Below are 18,562 nucleotides of genomic sequence, written 5' to 3'. Positions count from 1 at the left end.
CTACTATCCAGAAGTTTTCTATCCTACTTGCTTCTGATGAGTTGACACCTGTTCCTGGTATTTATCCAAAAACAGGTGTGGCTCATCAGAAGTCAGGTTGGATAGAAAACCTACTGGATAGTAGCCCTCCAGGACCGGAGTTGGAGACCTCTGCCCTATACTATCTGCGCTATAGAATAAGCAACTTAAGACAAATATGAGTCTGTCACTGAACCTTAAACAATCTCAGACATATAAAAAGGGTGGACTCCTTCCAGAAATAAGTACGATACCATCACCTTAAACTGACTCGCACAGTATCCGGCTACCCCCATTCTCCATGGCCCTAAGCAATCCTAAAGCAAACCGTACAAGAAAAATCACAAGCTGCAATACAAGAAAATTCAAAAACTTAATTTTATTGCTGTCAGGACACTCTTACCCTAGGAAATGAGGCACATGCATGAAATTGCCACAGCAAAGTAAACATTCTGCCAAAACTACAAAAGAAAAAAAAAAATCTAGGTAATATAAAGGCAGCTATGATCTCAAGTCTATGCAGTAATTTAAACAGCATGCAGACTTTAGGATATCTTGAAATCACAGCAATGATAAACATTACTAATAAACTGTGCTGGTAGTAGGGTCTTGAACAAAAGCACATCTACTTGATCAACACTTGTAACGTCAGTTTGAAACCAAACTTTGGCAAATGGCCAGAGATACCCAAGTGCACTGAGTCAAGGTCAATATTGTCCAGCAACTGTGCACATAAGTTACATTTCTGAAAAATATGCTGTCCTGCATATTTTAAAGACAGGAATGAAAATAAGGGCACAACTGCAAAAGCTCAGTCCCACAAAGCGAAGGGGACTCAATCCCATACTTCGTCGTCGTCATTGGCAGTGGCTGCTGGGCTCTGGGTGATGGGCTGCAGCTTCTCCTCCTTCTGAAACGAACCTCCCTAAAAGACAACAGCCAGTCAGGGCAGGGACTACAGTAGGATTAAGCAGAAAATACTTCACCAGCAGACCATTATAGCCTCTTCCCCACTTGTGTCTCAAACTCACAACATTTACCGGAATCTGAACAAGCATGGAAAGTGCTTAGCATACTTTTCCAGTTCTTATACAGTAACATTATGACACTTGCACGTAGTGTGCATAGTTAAGGATTTTTATTTGGCAGCGAGGACCTTTTCTGAAAAAGGGACCCCAGAAACGACAGGGTAGCCAAAAACAACAGATGTAAATAAAAAAATGTTTCCAAAAAGACAATTGTTTTTACAGCAAACAAACCAGTGTACGATTCCAAAAATAAACTCCAGCATAAACACTCCCCCCACAAATTACAATGACTCCCAAACTGAAGTCTAATGTTCAGAAAAGTGTCTGTGAGGGATCAGCTGCCACCATTCAAGTACAAAGAGAAAAAGGTAACATACTTTGCGTGTATCGACAGAAGCGAAGGCCTTCCCACGTGGATTAAAGCCAGTTGTCCCATGTGCGCTGAATGCTATGTCTTCCAGCCAAGACGGTACTTCCTGCTGGGCCTTAAACAGAAACATGCTCCATCCAATCGTGTTGCAGCGGAACGTAAAACTGCCTGGGCCCAAAATTTAGAATGCATCTCTGGATAGGACACGGTCCCACTTACCCTGGAGAGGACCTTCACCAGGGAGCGAGCCAGTGGGGTGTCGCACTCGGGGTCGAAGAATGACACCGCTCTGCCCGTGTTCCCACAGCGGCCCGTCCGGCCAATGCGGTGCACGTACTCGTCGATGTTAGTCGGGAGGTCAAAGTTGACCACGTGCTGGACGTGCTCAATGTCCAGACCCCGTGTGGCGACGGAAGTGGCCACCAGGACAGGACATTTCCCGGAGCGGAAGTCACCCAGGGCTTGTTCCCGCTCTCTCCGCTCCCGGTCACTGCGACAAAGACATGACCAGCAGAGTAAGCACATACTAAGCTCTTTGGCCGCCGTCACATTAGGGGGTTTTGTGACCTGCTGATTTTTTAATCAGTCACCAACTCTGGCAATTTAGTAAACTGCTGATTGCGTAATTATGACACGACACAAAAAGTTTTCTGCCTCTGCTCTGTCTGGTTAGTGCTACTGAGGCTGAGTACTTGGCAGCAGGTGTTTCATTTTTAGGTAGTAAGCATGGTAGTAAGCATGCATGGTCAAAGCAGAATCTGGGAGGGAGCCCTGTCAGCTTCAGAGAAGGGGTCCTGTACATTCGTTATATGCATTTATGATGCAGTATGTTAATTTGTTGGGATGCGTTACCACTTTAAAACAATACGAAAAAATTATGGGTATTGCCCATCTCATGGTGAAGAAGTACTTCAGTAATAAAATGCATCAATGACATCACTACAAGTAATATTCTTGCTTTTTCATTAGTAATATCCCTGCGAAAATGCATAAAAATATATTCACCACTTGCTTCTTACACACGACTGACCTCCACCAGTCTAGTCAGGAAGTGATGTTTTGGCAGAAGAAAGATCAGCAAAATAAGTCAACACACAAAAACACAAGACAGAAAATGTGTCATGTAGGAATATCTCATCCACTAAAATGTCTGGTCAGAGCTACTAATGAAAATTCAATTCAAAGCTGAGGATTTAACTTTTTGGTTTTAGACTAATACTTTGAATCTTTCAATAAAATTTTGGGACATGATGAAAGGAACCGGAGCCGGGTTCGTCTATATTTGAGCCCTGCTTTTGTGGTACTTCAGGGCAGCATAATTTGCAGGTAACACTAAAACGGATATCTTTTGTAAAAGTATTTCCGTACTGCTTAGTCTGTTTATCATCTTCAAACATGGCTGCTTCCTCTGGATGTCCTGTTGCATTGTAAATGGCACACAGACACACCCAGGCATCAGATACGTTTTTAAAAATGCCACTAATTTAAAATATAAATTCTTCAAAGCCAAACAAAAGATAGGCAAAGAAATCTAATAGTCAAAGATGGCTTACAGACTTACTATTGAAAATCTGGTACACATTCTGAAACCAAATTGCCAGCGACTAGTCCAGTATGACCAAAAGCTTCAACTGGTAAAGTTATTAGTTGACTAGTCGATTGGGAAGCAAAATTCAAGAAATACGCCCAGTTGGAACCATGAGAAAACCCTGGTGTTTGACAAATCTGCCTACTGCCAGAACCGCACACATGCCAGTCTGACGGATGACAGCAGAATGACTCGGACCATATCAGATCACTTTCTCCAATGAAGCGTTACTAATGTCAGGGACATGTTAAAACCTGTCAACCTTGCTTGCATACAGTAGCAAGGGCGTTCCAGAGTTGTCAGTTTAAACTGAGAGTCTGCAGCTGAATTCTGTAGCTCATTCACCTTTATTCGTGGCAGGTAGAGGTGGATGGTATAAACTATTTCTATACATACAGTATCTCTCTCTCTCACACACACACACACACACACACACACACACACACCATGCTGAACAGTCATGCAGGCTCAGGCTTTGTCACCACCAGCCTGCACCAGCATAATCCAGAAAATGTCAGAGTCCATGCTGCTTAAATGAAGTATTGGCTGACAGTGCTGGGCACATTTAAGAGGACTTGGTTTAAAATAAATTTACAAAAAATGGAACTTCCATCATATGGAATTTGTGATTTAAAAACAGACAAGCAGAAAAAGATAATCTGCAAATTATGTCGGGCAACAGTGGTTGCCACTTGTTCTATAACCTCAGAACAAAACATCCTGCTGTACTTGGTCAATTATTTGCAGTTTGCAGCTTGAATTTATCGATTTCATCGTTTTTCAGAGATGGAACTTACTTGAGAACAGGTTTTGTATCATTTCTATTATTGCAGTTTGCGTTTGCACAATAAATGTTCTTAAAATACCAGTGTACTATGAAATATGTCCGGGTAATACAGTTAAGAGTACAGTAACTGCTATGCAGTTCACACACCAGTGCATTGCCCCTTCAGAAGCACATTGTTCAAATTAAGAAAAACAAATATACAGCAATATATACACCGTTACCAACAGTGCTGCAAATTATAAAGTGATATAAATTTTAGGTTAAACTGCCCAGCCCTAATGGCAGGCATCCAGTTTTGTTCTCAGAACCCCCCCTGACACCCTCCCCATGATTTCCCAGGGGAGAGCCCACTGCTCACAGATCTTTCTGCAGTTTCTACTGGATTTAAAACGCCAATTTTAAACATTCACTGTCTGATACATCTAGAGGAGTCCTGTACAGCACGGTGCTCATAAAACTTTCGTGTGGGGCGCTGTGTTAATGCCCGTAGGACAGGGGACCATGCCAGTGCCAGCCAGAAGCCTGGCACGATACACTTACCCATGAATGCTTGTAGTTGATATGTTCTCCTGACACAGAAATACTGCGATAAAATCCGCTTTTCTCTTCGTCTCTACAAACACCATTGTGCGCTCTGTGCCTAATTTAAAAAAAAAAAACACATTTCTGCCACAACAGAAACCCAAGGCAACCCCACAGCAGTAAGGAATACACCCTCTCTCTTCACAACTAGACCTAACAAAGCAAATAATGGATTTTACCATTTTAGCACCAGAGATATGGCTGCTTGAAGTTATGACTTCAGTCCACGGCTGCGAGACATTTTCAAAGTACTGACAGAATTTTCATCTTATATCCTTATTTTGGGTGTTAAAATTAGGACTGCCAAAGTCTTCTAATGAACACAGTGGAGTGAAAAGCTTGTCATGGCTGCTTTATCTGATCCATGGAACACTGATATAGGTGTAATTTTCTTTTCATTTTTAGACTGATGTATGGAAAAAATACATTTCTATACTGAATAGTAGTACATTTGCCAACAGGGAAGGAAACATAATACTTGCACTTCACTTTGACCATAATGTTTCAATAGAAGTGTTTGCGAAACCTGAAATGCTTCCAACTTCGAACTGAACATTTCACTCACTACTGCCCAACACTACCAGCTGCTGTTTTATCAGAGGAGCAAAAGAATTTCTGAGAGCTTGGTCTTTTTAATCCGCGGGGCGTTATTTTTCAGACACACGTAAGGACAGAAGCCTATGGAGAGGAATGAGTACCGGTTGTGTTCAGCAGCTCCAGAAGCTGACCCCTCTTTGAGAATTGGGAGACCTGAATTAGGTTCTGCTCCACATCACTGCAGGCACCACCGACTTGCCCAACAGCCAGGAAGAGGTAGTCAACCTTAAAGAAGTCGGCAGCAAGCCTACAGGAGAAGAAACAGTCTCGAGGGCATTCCCTTCCCCTGCCAGGAGTAACCCCCCCCCACCCCCGATGCAGGAACTCAAGCACTGCTGAACACGATATTGTACACGCAAGTCTGGGATATCATGTTAAGTTGTATGTTAATTCCCTTCCCCCTCCCCCCCAACGGCCACAATTGTACTTCTGGATGTCATCAGGAAAGGTGGCGCTGAACATGAGGGTCTGCCACTGCTCTTTGGGGGGCATGCCAGGGGAGGACACCAGCCGGCGCATGTCTGGCTCGAATCCCATGTCCAGCATGCGATCGGCCTCATCCAGCACCAAGTAGCGAATCTTGCTCAGTCCCACCTGAGAAGGTCACATCCCCAGAAGCTCAAATCACTATTACTCACAAAGGCAAAATGCATAAAGCCGATCATATTTCCAACAAGCTTGTCTTTAAAATTGGATCTCTGTTTATATGGATCCTTCCGGAGCTGACAACTGCATAAAACTGCATCAAAAACCTATGCTGTATTATTCAGGAACAAAAAGAGGGATTGGATCTACCAAGCTGCTATCCAATTATTTGGTTCATCTATCAGTTTAGTACCTTTCCTTTGCCAATAATGTCCAGCAAGCAGCCAGGAGTGCCACACAGCACATTGCAGCCACGGAACACCTTGCATATGGTGTAGCCTGTGCTGATGCCCCCATAGACGACAGGCCACACGTATGTCCTGTGATGAAATCAGCGCAAAACACAGCAACTTCTGCTTAAGAAACAGGCTTGCTTCAGACGTCCTCTCAGGACAGTCGGCACCAAAAAAATGCTTAACAGACTGAAATCAGGCTCAACTATATCTAGGACTTTAAAATGAAAAGATGATACATGTAGCTGTGGAGGGGGCAGTTGAAGAAATACCCATAGGCAAACTTTCTAGCCTCCAAATTGATTTGGTTGATGAGCTCGCTGGTTGGGGCCCCGATGATGACCTCAGGCTCCTGGATCTTGCTGAAGCGGTTGGCTGCCACCCCGTCTGTCATCAGCTGCTGGAGTATGGGCAGCAGGAAGGCAGCCTAGTGTGGAGAAGGCGTTTAGAAGGTTCCAGATGCATCGGGACCAGATCGGGACCTGGGGGTCCACTCTTCCCTGTCCAAGCCGTTACGACAGAAATCCATGCAATACTCCGCTTGATATTCCTTACAATGTTACCATTTAATGTTGCTCATTATTTGTTACAATTTAAGTGTGTATATATATCTAATCTAAATGACTGTTCAACGACTGCAAACCTGCAATCTCCTTTCAGGATTAATAAAGGATCTATGCACCCAAGCAAAGCTCTTTAAGCTTCTGTCAAAAACAGCTCTCATGTGGGCTGGGTGTGAGCAAGATACCTTAAGCTTGCACTTCCCAAGTTACTGTATATCACTTTCACAACCAATGATTAAGAGCATCTGAAACATTTCTGAATATATATTTATCATCATCAGGGTAGGGAGCATTCCCTCCCACTTTAGGGAGGCAGCCCGTCAATGTTCATCCAGAACGCCAAGTCACTGGAAAACAATGGAACAATGGAAGCCATAATGGTCCCAAGTGGGGGCAGTGACCAACCCAAGCCTGGACACACTGAATCCTTCCTCTAACTTCCTCTAACTCACCGTCTTCCCAGAACCGGTTTGCGCACATGCCATTAAGTCACGTCCCGCCTTGGCGATAGGGATGCTGTACTTCTGGACCGGCGTGGGCTTCACGTAGCCCGATTTCATGACGTTCCTGCTCGATGACTCGCAGAGCGCGGCCTCTTCAAATGACTATCACAGTGATTCAAGCACAAGTTTCAAGCGGAGCAACTGCACTCAAAACAAGCCACAAAATTTACTGGTACAGAAATGAACGTAATAAACAGAAAAAAGTCATTCCAAAGTAATTCAGTGGTCAAACTGTAAATTATGCAATTCAAGTCATATCAGTGGCCAAATGCCTGTGGTCTGGACCAGGGTGAGTAATTGGAAGACAAATGGCAATATACTATTGGAAAAAAGCCGCATTTAAAGGTAAGGTAATAACATTTTAAAATGCTGCCCAACCTCCACAAGAGCACTTACCACAATGGCCGGTGGTGGGTTGTGCCCGCTGATCTCCACCAGCATGTCATTATATGTGTCAAAGTTGATACCCGTTTCATAGTGGGCAAAAATAGAGCTCTCCTCTTCAGGAGGGAGAGGAGGTACATAAATAACCTTTGGACCTGGTAGACAAGGTGAGTCGACAAAACTGGATTAGGAGAAACAGCATATAATTTATCCCAAGAAACAGAGTTCCAGCAATCAAACCACAGTTAGTGGCCTAATGGTTAGGGAAGTGCACTTGTAATTGAAAGATTGCCGATTCGAATCCCCGAACCAGCAAGGTAACACTGCGGTACCCTGAGCAAGGTACTGCCCCCAAGCACTGCTCCCCGGGCACTGAATTAACTGCCTCCTTCTATGTCAACAATGACCACCGATCACCAAAATACACCGGCATACGAAATCCATCCATAATTCCAAACCACTTATGACCAGCAGGATCATGGGAAGAATGCAGCAGGCCTGGAACCTATGCCAGGCAGCACAGGGAGGGCAGGGAGTTTACAGGCCCATTCAGATGCCAGTCCTTGGCACACACACTTGCATGCACACACAAAGTTAGCTTAAACAAAGTTAGCTTAAACGCAAATATTTGCACCATGGCTCCACCCAACATGGGGAGAAAGCTTCACAGCCCAGACAGTGGGGGAGCAGGCTCCTAACACCAGAGGGATAAGCAAACAGTGCTACCCACTGAGTAACCTTATCACCGCCTATATCCCAATCCACTTCCAGAAAACACACTTTCTGAGGAATCTACATGGGGAGGGTGAGGGGATGTTAGGTAAAAAAGCAAATATTAAAAATATTTTTTTTAAAAAGACCAATGACAAACCAAACAGAACCTTTTGCATCAGAAAACACTTCCTCATCTCTTCCTCGATATCCTGGTTGGGAAGGAAAAAAAAAAAGTTGTGGTAAAGGAAGGTGGGGAGAGAGAACAGAGGGTGAGTGCGAAAGAGAGAAAGAGACTGACCTCCCCCTCCAGATCTCCCTCTACTGCCTCTTCCTCCACCCTCAAAGGAGCCCCCTGTGATGAGCAACATTTCCTGTCAGCATCCCTTCCAAGTAAAGCAGCCTGCACAAGCTCAGCGCGTGACATATGGTGAAGCACGGCCCTCACAACCGTGAGCAGAGTTCCCAGGAATTTGGATTGTGCAAATTTTGAAATGAAACCAATTTTGCAGTTCGCTTAAGTATAGGTACATTACAATGCTTTCATTTTCACGTATCCCATCTTGCCACCTTTGTTTGAATCACAAGCTTCTCTGTTTTCCTCACAGTGTTGGCCATTTATCCAGTACCTGGGGCATTTCTCGGGCAGTTAAGGGCCAAACAGAGATGTGACTGAAACTGGCGACGTTCCAATTACAGGGCCCGACTTAAAACTGCGTAAACATTTGAAACGAAGAACAGTGCTGGTCAATGGTTGATGCATATATTCATAGCTTTTGAAACTGTACTTCCTGTACAAAATTATACAATAACCCTAGGGTTTAATTTTACAATTTTATATTTAGACAATCACAAATAATATGACAGCAAACGTTAAAAAATAGTCTAAATTTGATTAAAACTGAAGGACACACAGCAGTACCCTGGTTATGAACGAGATTCGTTCTCTATGCATCTTTAAGCTGAATTTGTAGGCAAGTCGGAATATTTTCACAAGTGACAGAGAAATGTGTGATTTCGTTATTACAAACCAATGCATTTCACAGTTCTACCAAATGACAAGGTTTTGAGCACGTACAGCTCAAAGTCAGGCATGCAGCCGTATAGACAAGTAAGCTTAAGTGCCCATTTCTGCATTGCATGACATCCTATTTGAGGCTTCAGGTGGGAAGCCTCTGGCCAGTCAGATATCGGTAATTATTTAACTGCCTGGGAGAGCTGAAAACAAGGCCTGGATTTGGAACCAAGTGCCAGATTTGAAGAGCCCTGCTGTATATCACATGGACTTCACGTGCAACCTCAAAATTACCTGAGGGGGCACTGCTGAACCCTCCTCTGCTGCCACCACGTGACCCCCCACCTCCTGCAGAGCACAACAACAAAACGCACAGATGACTAAGGCTTCCATCAATTTACTACACTGCAGGCTCACTTTACAAGCTGAAAGCTATGCATTAGGACTTAATTGATGCCATTAAAAACCATCACTGCCTACGAAAGGAGGAAGACGAAAGTGAAACTGGGGCTGGAGAACTTGCCTCGACCTCTGGCTCTTCCCCCATATCCACCTGGAGCACCACCCCAGGAGCTGTCCTCATTACCTGAGGAGCGACACTGAGGTTCACATCAGAAGCCAAAAGGAGCAAAATAACATGAAAGAGGCACGCTTGTCATTTCGCCACAACAAACATCTGGCCCTGGATCCTAGTAGCATTCCTGCCACGCACCAATAAACATTTGAGAGGCTGCTTACAGGAAACCACGTGACCTGCACCAGACAGGTTACGCTGGCTGACTCATTATAAGAACATAAGAACATAAGAAATTTACAAACGAGAGGAGGCCATTCGGCCCATCAAGCTCGTTTGGGGAGAACTTAGCTAATAGCTCAGAGTTGTTAAAATCTTATCTAGCTCTGATTTAAAGGAACCCATGGTTTTAGCTTCCACTACACTAGCAGGAAGACTATTCCATACTCTAACTACACGCTGTGTAAAGAAGTGCTTCCTCAAATTTGTTTTAAAATGTTCTCCCATTAATTTCCACTTATGGCCACGAGTTCTAGTATTTAGACTAATATTGAAATAGTCATTTGGCTGAACAGCATCCAGACCCGTTAGAATCTTATAGACCTGAATCATATCCCCCCTTAGTCTCCTTTGCTCAAGGCTGAACAGATGCTTCCTATCAGTTAGCCAGTTTTTGATCCAAGCTGCCACAGTTCCTAAAATCCCTGTAGCTTTAAGCTTTAGCAAGAGCCGTTTGTGGGGGACAACATCAAAGGCCTTCTGGAAATCTAAGTAAATCACATCATAGGCCTTTTTGTGATCAATTTCACTTGTAGCTTCCTCAAAGAACTCAAGTAGATTCGTTAAGCAGGATCTACCTCTCCTAAATCCATGTTGGCTATCCTTTATAATGTTATTTGCATCTAGGTAATCTACCATTTTCACTTGAATTATAGCTTCCATTATTTTTCCAGTAATGCTAGTTAAACTGATTGGCCTATAGTTTGCTGGATTACTTCTATCCCCTTTTTTGAATATGGGTGTTATATTAGCATGCTTCCAATCTGACGGTACCACACCCGCAGATAACGATTTCTGGAATATTAAAGTTAAAGGTTGGCTAATAATATCCCTCATCTCTTTTAAGACTATAGGTAAGATGCCATCAGGCCCCTGCGATTTATTTATTTTGAGTTTAGCTAGGCTTAGTATCACATAAACCTCAGTTATACATATATTGGTCATAGACGATGCTGTATTCGTATTAATTGGTGGTAAGTTACTTGTGTTCTCTATTGTGAACACCCTTGAAAAATAATCATTAAACTCATTTACCATATCAATTTCGTTATCAATTATAAGTCCCTTACTATCCTGCAAATTAGTAATTTCAGCTTTTAGTGCTCTCTTGGAGTTAAAATATTGGAAGAAACCTTTACTGTCATGCTTAGCCTCCAATGCAATTTTTCTTTCTACATCCCTCTTTGATAGCCTAATGTCATTTTTTAACTCTGCCTGTAGACTTAGATACTCCTGCTTGATTTTGAAATCATTAGTTATTTTCCAATTGTGGAACAGAGCCCTTTTCCTCCTGACTTTATTCTTAATTTCCTTAGTAAACCACCTTGGTTGTCGTTTCCTAGATTTAGTTTTGCTGGAAACAGGTATGAAGTCCTCTTGCACTTGCAACAATGTGCTTTTAAAAAATTCCCATGCCTCTTCAACTGTTTTGCTATTTAACTCTGTCCAGTTTACGGTTTCTAATTTCCGTCTCATACCATTAAAGTTAGCCTTCCTAACATTGTATACTTTTAATTTAAGACTTTGCTCTTCGGACACTAAAATTAACCTCGAATTTAACCATGTTATGATCACTACCGTACAATGGGTCTAAAACCTCTAATTTTCCAATCCTATCCTGGTTATTACAGAAAACTAGATCAAGAAGGGCTTCTCCCCTGGTAGGAGTATTAACAAACTGAGTAAAAAAACAATTCTGTACTAATTCCACCATCTCAAGTTCATTTACTGTACAGAAGAGCCAGAGACTGTGTCCCACTGTATCCCAGGTAAATTAAAATCACCCATAACCACCACATCATTTTTATTACTCATAATCCTGATATCATCATATAATATTCTGCTTTCCTCTACAGCTACATTAGGTGCCCTATAACAAACCCCGACAATTAGGCCATTTGAATCTTTAGCATCAAGTTTTATCCATACAGCTTCTGAATTTTTATTTTTATCAGTGAGATCCCTTGCCTGCAAGTTTTCTTTTACGTATACTGCAACACCACCTCCCTTCTTGCCTATCCGGTCCATACCATTATTCCATATCTACATCACCATCTTTTTAACAGGAACCCAATTACAGGAATAGCACCATTATTAGGTTCCAGCACTTCAACTCCCTTTAAGACGGCAAAGCCAGGTCACAGTAAACTGGATGTCTGGGAAATTGGGGTGTGTGTTTAAGTGCTTTCTGCTGGTGTAAATTCCTACCTTTATGTTTTGGCACCTGGTTTGAAATCATTGCATATGCCACTAGTCAACTAACAGACTTTCAGTTTGCAAAAGTAGAAATCCCACAAATCTTTCCATAAAAATACATCTACGAACTATTATAGCTACTTAAAAAGTAACCCTTAATGTTAGCACATGACTGTAAATTTAATCATTTAAAAAACACTGGATGCAGAGTGTATAATACAACATGCGTGAATCTGCTGCAATAAGCGAATAAAACTATTACTGCACTTACCATTATTTTCACCATCTCCATCACAACTGTCCTCATTGTACACTTGAGGTCCTTTTCCTCCAAAAGATTTAGCATTATCCAAATATTCCAGAAATTTAGGTTACCCATTACATTCATAGGTTAGCTCAGAGATAGACAGGAAAGCAAGATGAACATATGATCATAAACTCTAGGCTTTGTACACTGGCAGTTTTAAATCAATAATCAGTATAGAGAGAGAACAGAAAGAGCCAGTAAAAATCCCAAAATGTATTAGTCCAATCAAGAAATAAAGCTTATTTCCACAATGGGAAAACATCATGTATACATAAGTTTAACACTTCAATTGCTTACATAACGAAGATTTTTTTTTTATTATTATTATTTGGCTATGGGTACATCAGAAACAAATCCCTTTAATCAACTGAAAATCTTCCCCAAAACTCTCAAATGTTAACTTTCACTAATGTTTCTTAGCAGTTATATTTAAAAAAATTAAGAGAGAGAACCTGAGGCACTGGAGCCCCTGTACCCTCCACCTCCTCCCCTCGAGCCCCTACCTGTAAAAAAACAAAAGGGGGGGGGGAGGCTTTCAGCAAGTGATTCTGTACTTCTGAAATCCAGGGGCAACATGCTGTAAATAAAATATAATCCCCCGTTCATCCTAAAAGACCCTCACCACTGCCCCTTCCACTCCCGCCAAAGCTGCCTCCAGAACTGTTCCAAGAACTGCTTTCACTGCCTGAACACACAACAGCAACATGTAAGAAAAAGAACAAACAACAACCTTGAGTGGAAGGTCCTACATTAAATAACTACACATTATAGAAAAACAGCAATGCCCAAGTAAGCACTTTGCCTTTGGAACGCAAGTTTGTACATGATTCTTTTCAAAAGTCAAAATCCATGTTATCCACACGGGTTGTAGAGTTTGCATTCATCCACCAATAGCTGTACATCATCTCTTTGAAAACAAAGTATTCCACCGATACTGCAGACATGGATACACAAAAAGCACAATGACCCACCGTTAAGGCTCCCATGACTTTTACTCTGGTAATCACCACTGTTCCATGAGCTTATGGGAGCTGCAAGGGAATACGAAAGGGAAAAGCATAAGGATCAGCTTTTAGGCAAACTCAGCTCACCTGCATCGCATTAAGTACTGAACTCTTGGCACTTCCAACCCAGTAACCTTAATAGGACAAGGTCTCAAATAAAGAGTCATAAGGGACATACGCTTGGATCCCAAATAAGATGAGCACCCAAGGTGGTACCATTCAATTAAAGTGCAGATCTTCATTGAAAAGTCTTCACACTCACATAGAGCAGGAGCCCTACAGATCACACAACGTCAGCTGTGTGTATTTCCTTTAAGCACCAAGCAGGTCCATGGTGCCCAACCCTTCATTTCACACCAAATGCTGCAAGGCCCCTTAACCCTCTGGAGTCAGCGATCCCGCCGGCGGGATCGGACAGAAATTTCGCCAAACCGTTTAAATAACACTGCGAGTTTTTGTCATATACACATTTAAAAAACACCCTCAGAAACCTTGGATGGTCTACTTTTCAAATATATATAGGCAGAAACTAAATATATTTGTACAGCTTCGTGATACAAATAGAAAGAACAAGAGTGACTGACTTAAGCGTCTGCGTCTCGAAGCAGCTCTGATCGGCCACTCACTTGCAAATCGCGCTATTCGCATGATAACATGATAAATCGACAGTTAGTATTGGGTAAACAAATACGTGAATACGCCCATTGTGATTGAAATAAACAAGAGCACATGTCTGGGTAGTGTTTACACTGATCGGCTACAATATAGCACACGGATACGTCGCTGCCGCTGAAGCTTTGTGCCAGTGTTGCCACTTTCAGCAGCGAATCTCACACCTGTGTTCATGGCTCAGTGGGCTAAGCTTGTATGCCTGTAATTATACGGTCACCAGTTCAAATCCAGCCTATTGAGAAAGTGAATAGCGATCTTCAGCTAAGAGCAGTACTATACACCCCCGATGCAGGTAAAACAAAGAAAGGTGACATGGTTTATTTTTTGCCGATTTAACCTAATTTTAAAAACTTTAATACTTCTGACAATGAGACTTTTGAAAAGAAGACAGATTAGGGATTTAGTCAGTGTTTTTTTCATGATTCTACATAATGATTTCAGCGAGATATAAACTGAAATACACAAGAAAGATATGCGGTTGACAATGCCCTCGTCCCCAAAGCGTTAATAATAGTGAATTATTTTATTTCTGTTAACTCTGCATAGGCACTGCATCTTATTTATATGGTCACAATTTTTCATTTTTCATTCCATCTATCAATAAACTGGGAAAAGGATCTTATTGTTGCTACTTTTCTTGCGTTTCAAACTACCTTTCCAAGGTTATGGGTGTGGGGTGCAGTGACATTCCAGACTGATGGGCCATTGACAGTATGCAAACTACTACAGGTGTGAGGACACCTATCTCATCAATATTCATTGTGCAGGCCACTGACTTTGAGGAAAAAGAGTGTCACTCTAAAGTTCTAACACTTTAGTAATCAAACTACATAAAATTTCAGAATGTCACTTTCACCTATGTGTAGCCAACCCCTGGGTCTATAAGCTTCAGAGCTCAAAAGTCTTGGCTAGAAATGTCTATAATGTGATTTTTTACAATTTCTGAAAACAGGTTTTTGGAAAGCATATGTTTAAAGTTGATTTTAACAAAAAACAGAATAAATATTCTAAGTGGTGTCAGATTATTTGTGCCGAGTTTGTGCTGAATAAAAGCAAATGTAACACTTTGGGATAAATGTTTTTTAGATAGGTGAAATATTTTAAAATGTCAAGGCATGTTCTCACTTACACTCTAGGTGCAACTTAGACACATCGTCAGTGTTGTATCCTGGGTTCATTGGGTGTTTCGGGTCTCACAACAGACACCCCCGCCCAGGTGACCCAGCCGGGGTTGATCAGGCCCCGGCTTGTGTCTAAGTGGCCTGTGTAGCCCACGGATCCCCCCGCTTGATCCACAGCCATCTTGACGCCTTTTCTGCTGCGTCAGAGATGTTTCTAATGGCTTTCTTGTTCTGCAACCCTTTCACTCCCAACAACTTGAGTGCCCTGATGAGAGACTGGCCGACGAAGCCTCTACACCCGACCTCAATGGGGTTGACTCGGATTCTCCATCCTGCGCTCCGACATTCGCCTGCCAGCTCCTCATACTTGGCCCTTTTCCTCTCAAAGGCCTCCTCCATCCGGTCTTCCCAGGGAACAGTCAGCTCCAGTAGGACCACTTGACTCGTTGTTTCAGAGACCAGGACTATGTCTGGCCTGAGTGTGGTCACTACGATGTTCTCTGGGAACTTGAGCTGTCTCCCTAGGTCGACCTTCAGCTGCCAGTCCTGAGCTGTTGCCAGCAGCCCCCCTGCCTGGCTCCGGTGCTGTTGTGGCTTCTCCCCAGCACTAACAAAAGCAATGGGCTGCCATGTTGGTTGTTGGTACTTACTGCTGGAGATCCCTGTACTGATGACCTCAGCGATGACCCGCAGCACTTGATCATGGCGCCAGCGGTAACGCCCGTCTCCAAGTGCCCGGGGGCAGCAGCTCAGAATGTGCTCCAGTGATCCGGCTTTCTGGCAGAGAGGGCATAACGGAGTCTCGGCTAAGCCCCAGCGGAAGAGGTTGGACGGGCTTGGGAGTACATCATACACTGACTGTATGAGGAACTTGATCCGGTGTGGCTCAGATCTCCATAGCTCTGTCCACGAAATCTTTCGGTCAGCTGCCTCTTCCCATCGAGTCCATGCACCCTGCTGTAACATCCCTACTGTCCTACTGCAGTGGGCTTCCTCCACCCCTGCTCGGATCTCCTCCTGAATCAGCTGTCGCCTTTCCTTTCCCTGGGACTTACTATAGAGAGGTCTTGGATTGCTCCCTAGGCCTGCCCGTCCGACTGCCACTGTTCCCACCAACTCACTATGTCGCAGCTGTGCCTCAGCCTGATGTCAGACTACCCCGAAAGTGGCTGAGAGGCCTCAGACTCCAGAGGGTTAAAGTTTCCAAACAAGCACCCATGACAACCTGACTGGTGAAATAGGTGGGCAGTGAAGCGCCTGATAGCAGCACTAGCTTCATTCAGACCTGACCTGAAGAGTCAAGGAATGGGAACGACTTAACTCTGCACCTACCATTATTTACAATGTTGCCTCCAGAAGTGTCCTGCAAGGAAAACAGGATCAAAGCATAAGAACTATGCATTTTCAATACAGTTGTGAATGTATTGTTTTTTACAATATATATCAACGAGCTCAGATGCCTTTGCACACCTGGTTGTCTTCTTCCCAATCCTCCATGGTTTCACCAACTGTGCTGTGGGAAACAAAGATGAGTGTTAAGAGAAATATGTAATCTAAGATATCTAGAGGTTTTTTACAACCTCAAACAAACCTATTTACAGTAAATTTTGCTTAGCGGACAAAAATTCACACACGGAGCGGTTAAACCCACATCCATCACTCTAAATTAAAAAATGTTATACTAACTGTTAATAAATGTGAAAGTACTCGATTTACACGATGCCCGAGGCGCTGGTTTAGATAAAACCTTTGCACACCAAAATATCTAACCAGCACAAAGCGCAGAAACGCTGTGGTTCCGCTAACCTCCTCAAGGTCTGTTTTATAACTGGCAGCTATCTTGCAAAATTAAGCTTCCACCCATGGCCTGAACTCAAATGAGTCCGGTAAATCAGCCAACGACCCACGGGACACAAGTTAGCCAAGCCGGCGCCTGGCCTGGTCCATCCACACCTCGGTAACAAACCAGGGCGAAAAGGAGGTATTTGAGCGGTAGGGCAACAAAAAGCAACTCAGACAGAAACTGCACTCAAATCCCTTTTTCTAAATAATTAATATTTGACATTTTACCAGTAATACTAGGGACATAAACAAGGGACAGCCTGAGGATGTCCTTTGGAGGGCCAGCTCAATTTCCTTTATTGGGTACATTCTTAGGATGACCATGTTACTGACGTGCTGCTGTGGCCAACAGGTTACCCCATACTGTGGTCTGTGTGGATCCCAATGTCTCAGTGCAGTGATGGGGACACTGTACTGTAAAGTGTTGCCGTCCTTCAGATAGACATAAAACCGAGGTCCTGACTGTCCCAGGTTATAAAAGATCCCTGGGCATCTTTCCAAACAGTAGGGTTGGTACCCTGATGTTCTGGCTAAAATTGCCCACTGTTGCCTTATCAAATGTTACCTAAGGTGGCTTATCAAATCTGGCCTCCTAATCATCCCCTTTATCTAACTGGTAAATTCTCTCCTGCTCCTTCACCACCTTAGCTACTGTGTGGTGAGCGTAATGGGGCAGAACGGCTGATGTCACATCATCCAGGTGGGTGCTACACAGTGGAGGTGGCTGAAGTGGCTCCCTATTGCATCTATAAAGCACTTTGGGTGTCTATAGTTCTATATAATGTAACTTTCATTCATTCTTTCATGAAAAGTAATGAAATCCTTCAAAAACAATTCATTATGACAGCTTGCTGGAATAGCATTTAAATAGATATAATTTTGTCTTAAGTATTTCTCTGTTTATTAATGTTCCATTAGGATGTCCAGAGGACAGCCACAGGATATCCTTCAGCTTTGACCTTCTTTGAAAATTTTTTTAAAAATTCGTTGAAATATATATTTTTATTGTAAGAACATTAGAAATTTTCTTTAAGTTTCTAATTTAACAAATGGCATTAAGAAAAATACAACATAAATATTAAGACAACACATTTTAAAGGTCTTCTTGTGAACATTTCATTCTGAGTCATCAGTATCGATGGCCGGATATTGCTTCCTTACTTCAGAACCTGTGCCCTGTAACAAAAGCATTTATGGAATGTTTGATCCCAATCCATTGATTACTTCATTACTGCTAATTAAAACTGTCAGCACAGGCGATAGATATCTCCTCCACTCTTCCTAGAAAATTCATAGCGATACCGTTAGCTCGTTCTGACAGGAATTTTAAATGTTGATTTAATCGGTTTAATACCAATGACACTAAAAAATAATGTAGGATTACGCCTAAATGTGTTTCAACCCATCGTATTTTATCACTTTATACACGTTAATATGATACTTAGAGGATTTTATTAAAGTTTTATGCACAAAGAAGAGTGTCGCGTCTTACCCGTGACAGTGCTTTGAACTGCGCGTGAGGGTGAGCGAGGGAGCGCGAGCCGCAAAAAGCGTCTCCATGGCATCAAGTACAAAAACGCAGCTGGCCTAAGTTTGAATCTGA

The 18,562-nt window shown here is 42.8% G+C and overlaps 1 protein-coding gene across 12 annotated transcripts; it reads right to left on the bottom strand.

The window, feature by feature from the left end:
* Positions 1 to 378: 378 nt before the first annotated feature.
* On the bottom strand, positions 379 to 18,534 carry LOC140583993 (probable ATP-dependent RNA helicase DDX4). 12 transcript variants are annotated; one of them, XM_072707905.1, is made up of 22 exons: positions 18,452 to 18,534; positions 18,121 to 18,135; positions 16,588 to 16,630; positions 16,450 to 16,480; positions 13,292 to 13,351; positions 12,943 to 13,005; positions 12,773 to 12,823; positions 12,285 to 12,341; positions 9,548 to 9,610; positions 9,319 to 9,372; positions 8,311 to 8,364; positions 8,180 to 8,221; positions 7,311 to 7,453; positions 6,864 to 7,016; positions 6,121 to 6,275; positions 5,809 to 5,935; positions 5,398 to 5,564; positions 5,072 to 5,217; positions 4,332 to 4,431; positions 1,636 to 1,906; positions 1,424 to 1,531; positions 379 to 943 (listed from the first exon to the last, which is right to left on the bottom strand). In XM_072707905.1, the coding sequence occupies exons 1-22, from the start codon at positions 18,517 to 18,519 to the stop codon at positions 854 to 856; spliced, it is 2,061 nt and encodes a 686-aa protein (XP_072564006.1). In that variant the 5' UTR covers positions 18,520 to 18,534; the 3' UTR covers positions 379 to 853. The 12 variants fall into 12 exon arrangements, with proteins under 12 accessions (XP_072564006.1, XP_072564007.1, XP_072564012.1 ...); XM_072707906.1 differs by having other exon boundaries at positions 12,285 to 12,335; XM_072707911.1 differs by lacking the exon at positions 9,548 to 9,610.
* Between the last annotated feature and the right edge of the window lie 28 nt (positions 18,535 to 18,562).

Source organism: Paramormyrops kingsleyae, unplaced genomic scaffold (genome assembly GCF_048594095.1).
Source record: "Paramormyrops kingsleyae isolate MSU_618 unplaced genomic scaffold, PKINGS_0.4 ups29, whole genome shotgun sequence".
NCBI classification, from domain to species: Eukaryota; Metazoa; Chordata; class Actinopteri; order Osteoglossiformes; family Mormyridae; genus Paramormyrops; species Paramormyrops kingsleyae.
Note: the sequence above shows the minus strand (reverse complement) of the source record. Positions and strands in the feature narration are given on the sequence as shown.

What these genes read in the sequence shown, in the direction of transcription:
- LOC140583993 (XM_072707905.1), bottom strand. Translation starts at nt 18,519, where the DNA reads ATGGAGACGCTTTTTGCGGCTCGCGCTCCCTCGCTCACCCTCACGCGC. An exon ending in GCTAGAAAGTTTGCCTATGG is followed by an intron (nt 5,936 to 6,120) that starts GTATTTCTTCAA and finishes ATTTCATCACAG; the next exon opens with GACATACGTGTGGCCTGTCG. An exon ending in TTTCCTGATGACATCCAGAA is followed by an intron (nt 5,218 to 5,397) that starts GTACAATTGTGG and finishes CTTCTCCTGTAG; the next exon opens with GCTTGCTGCCGACTTCTTTA.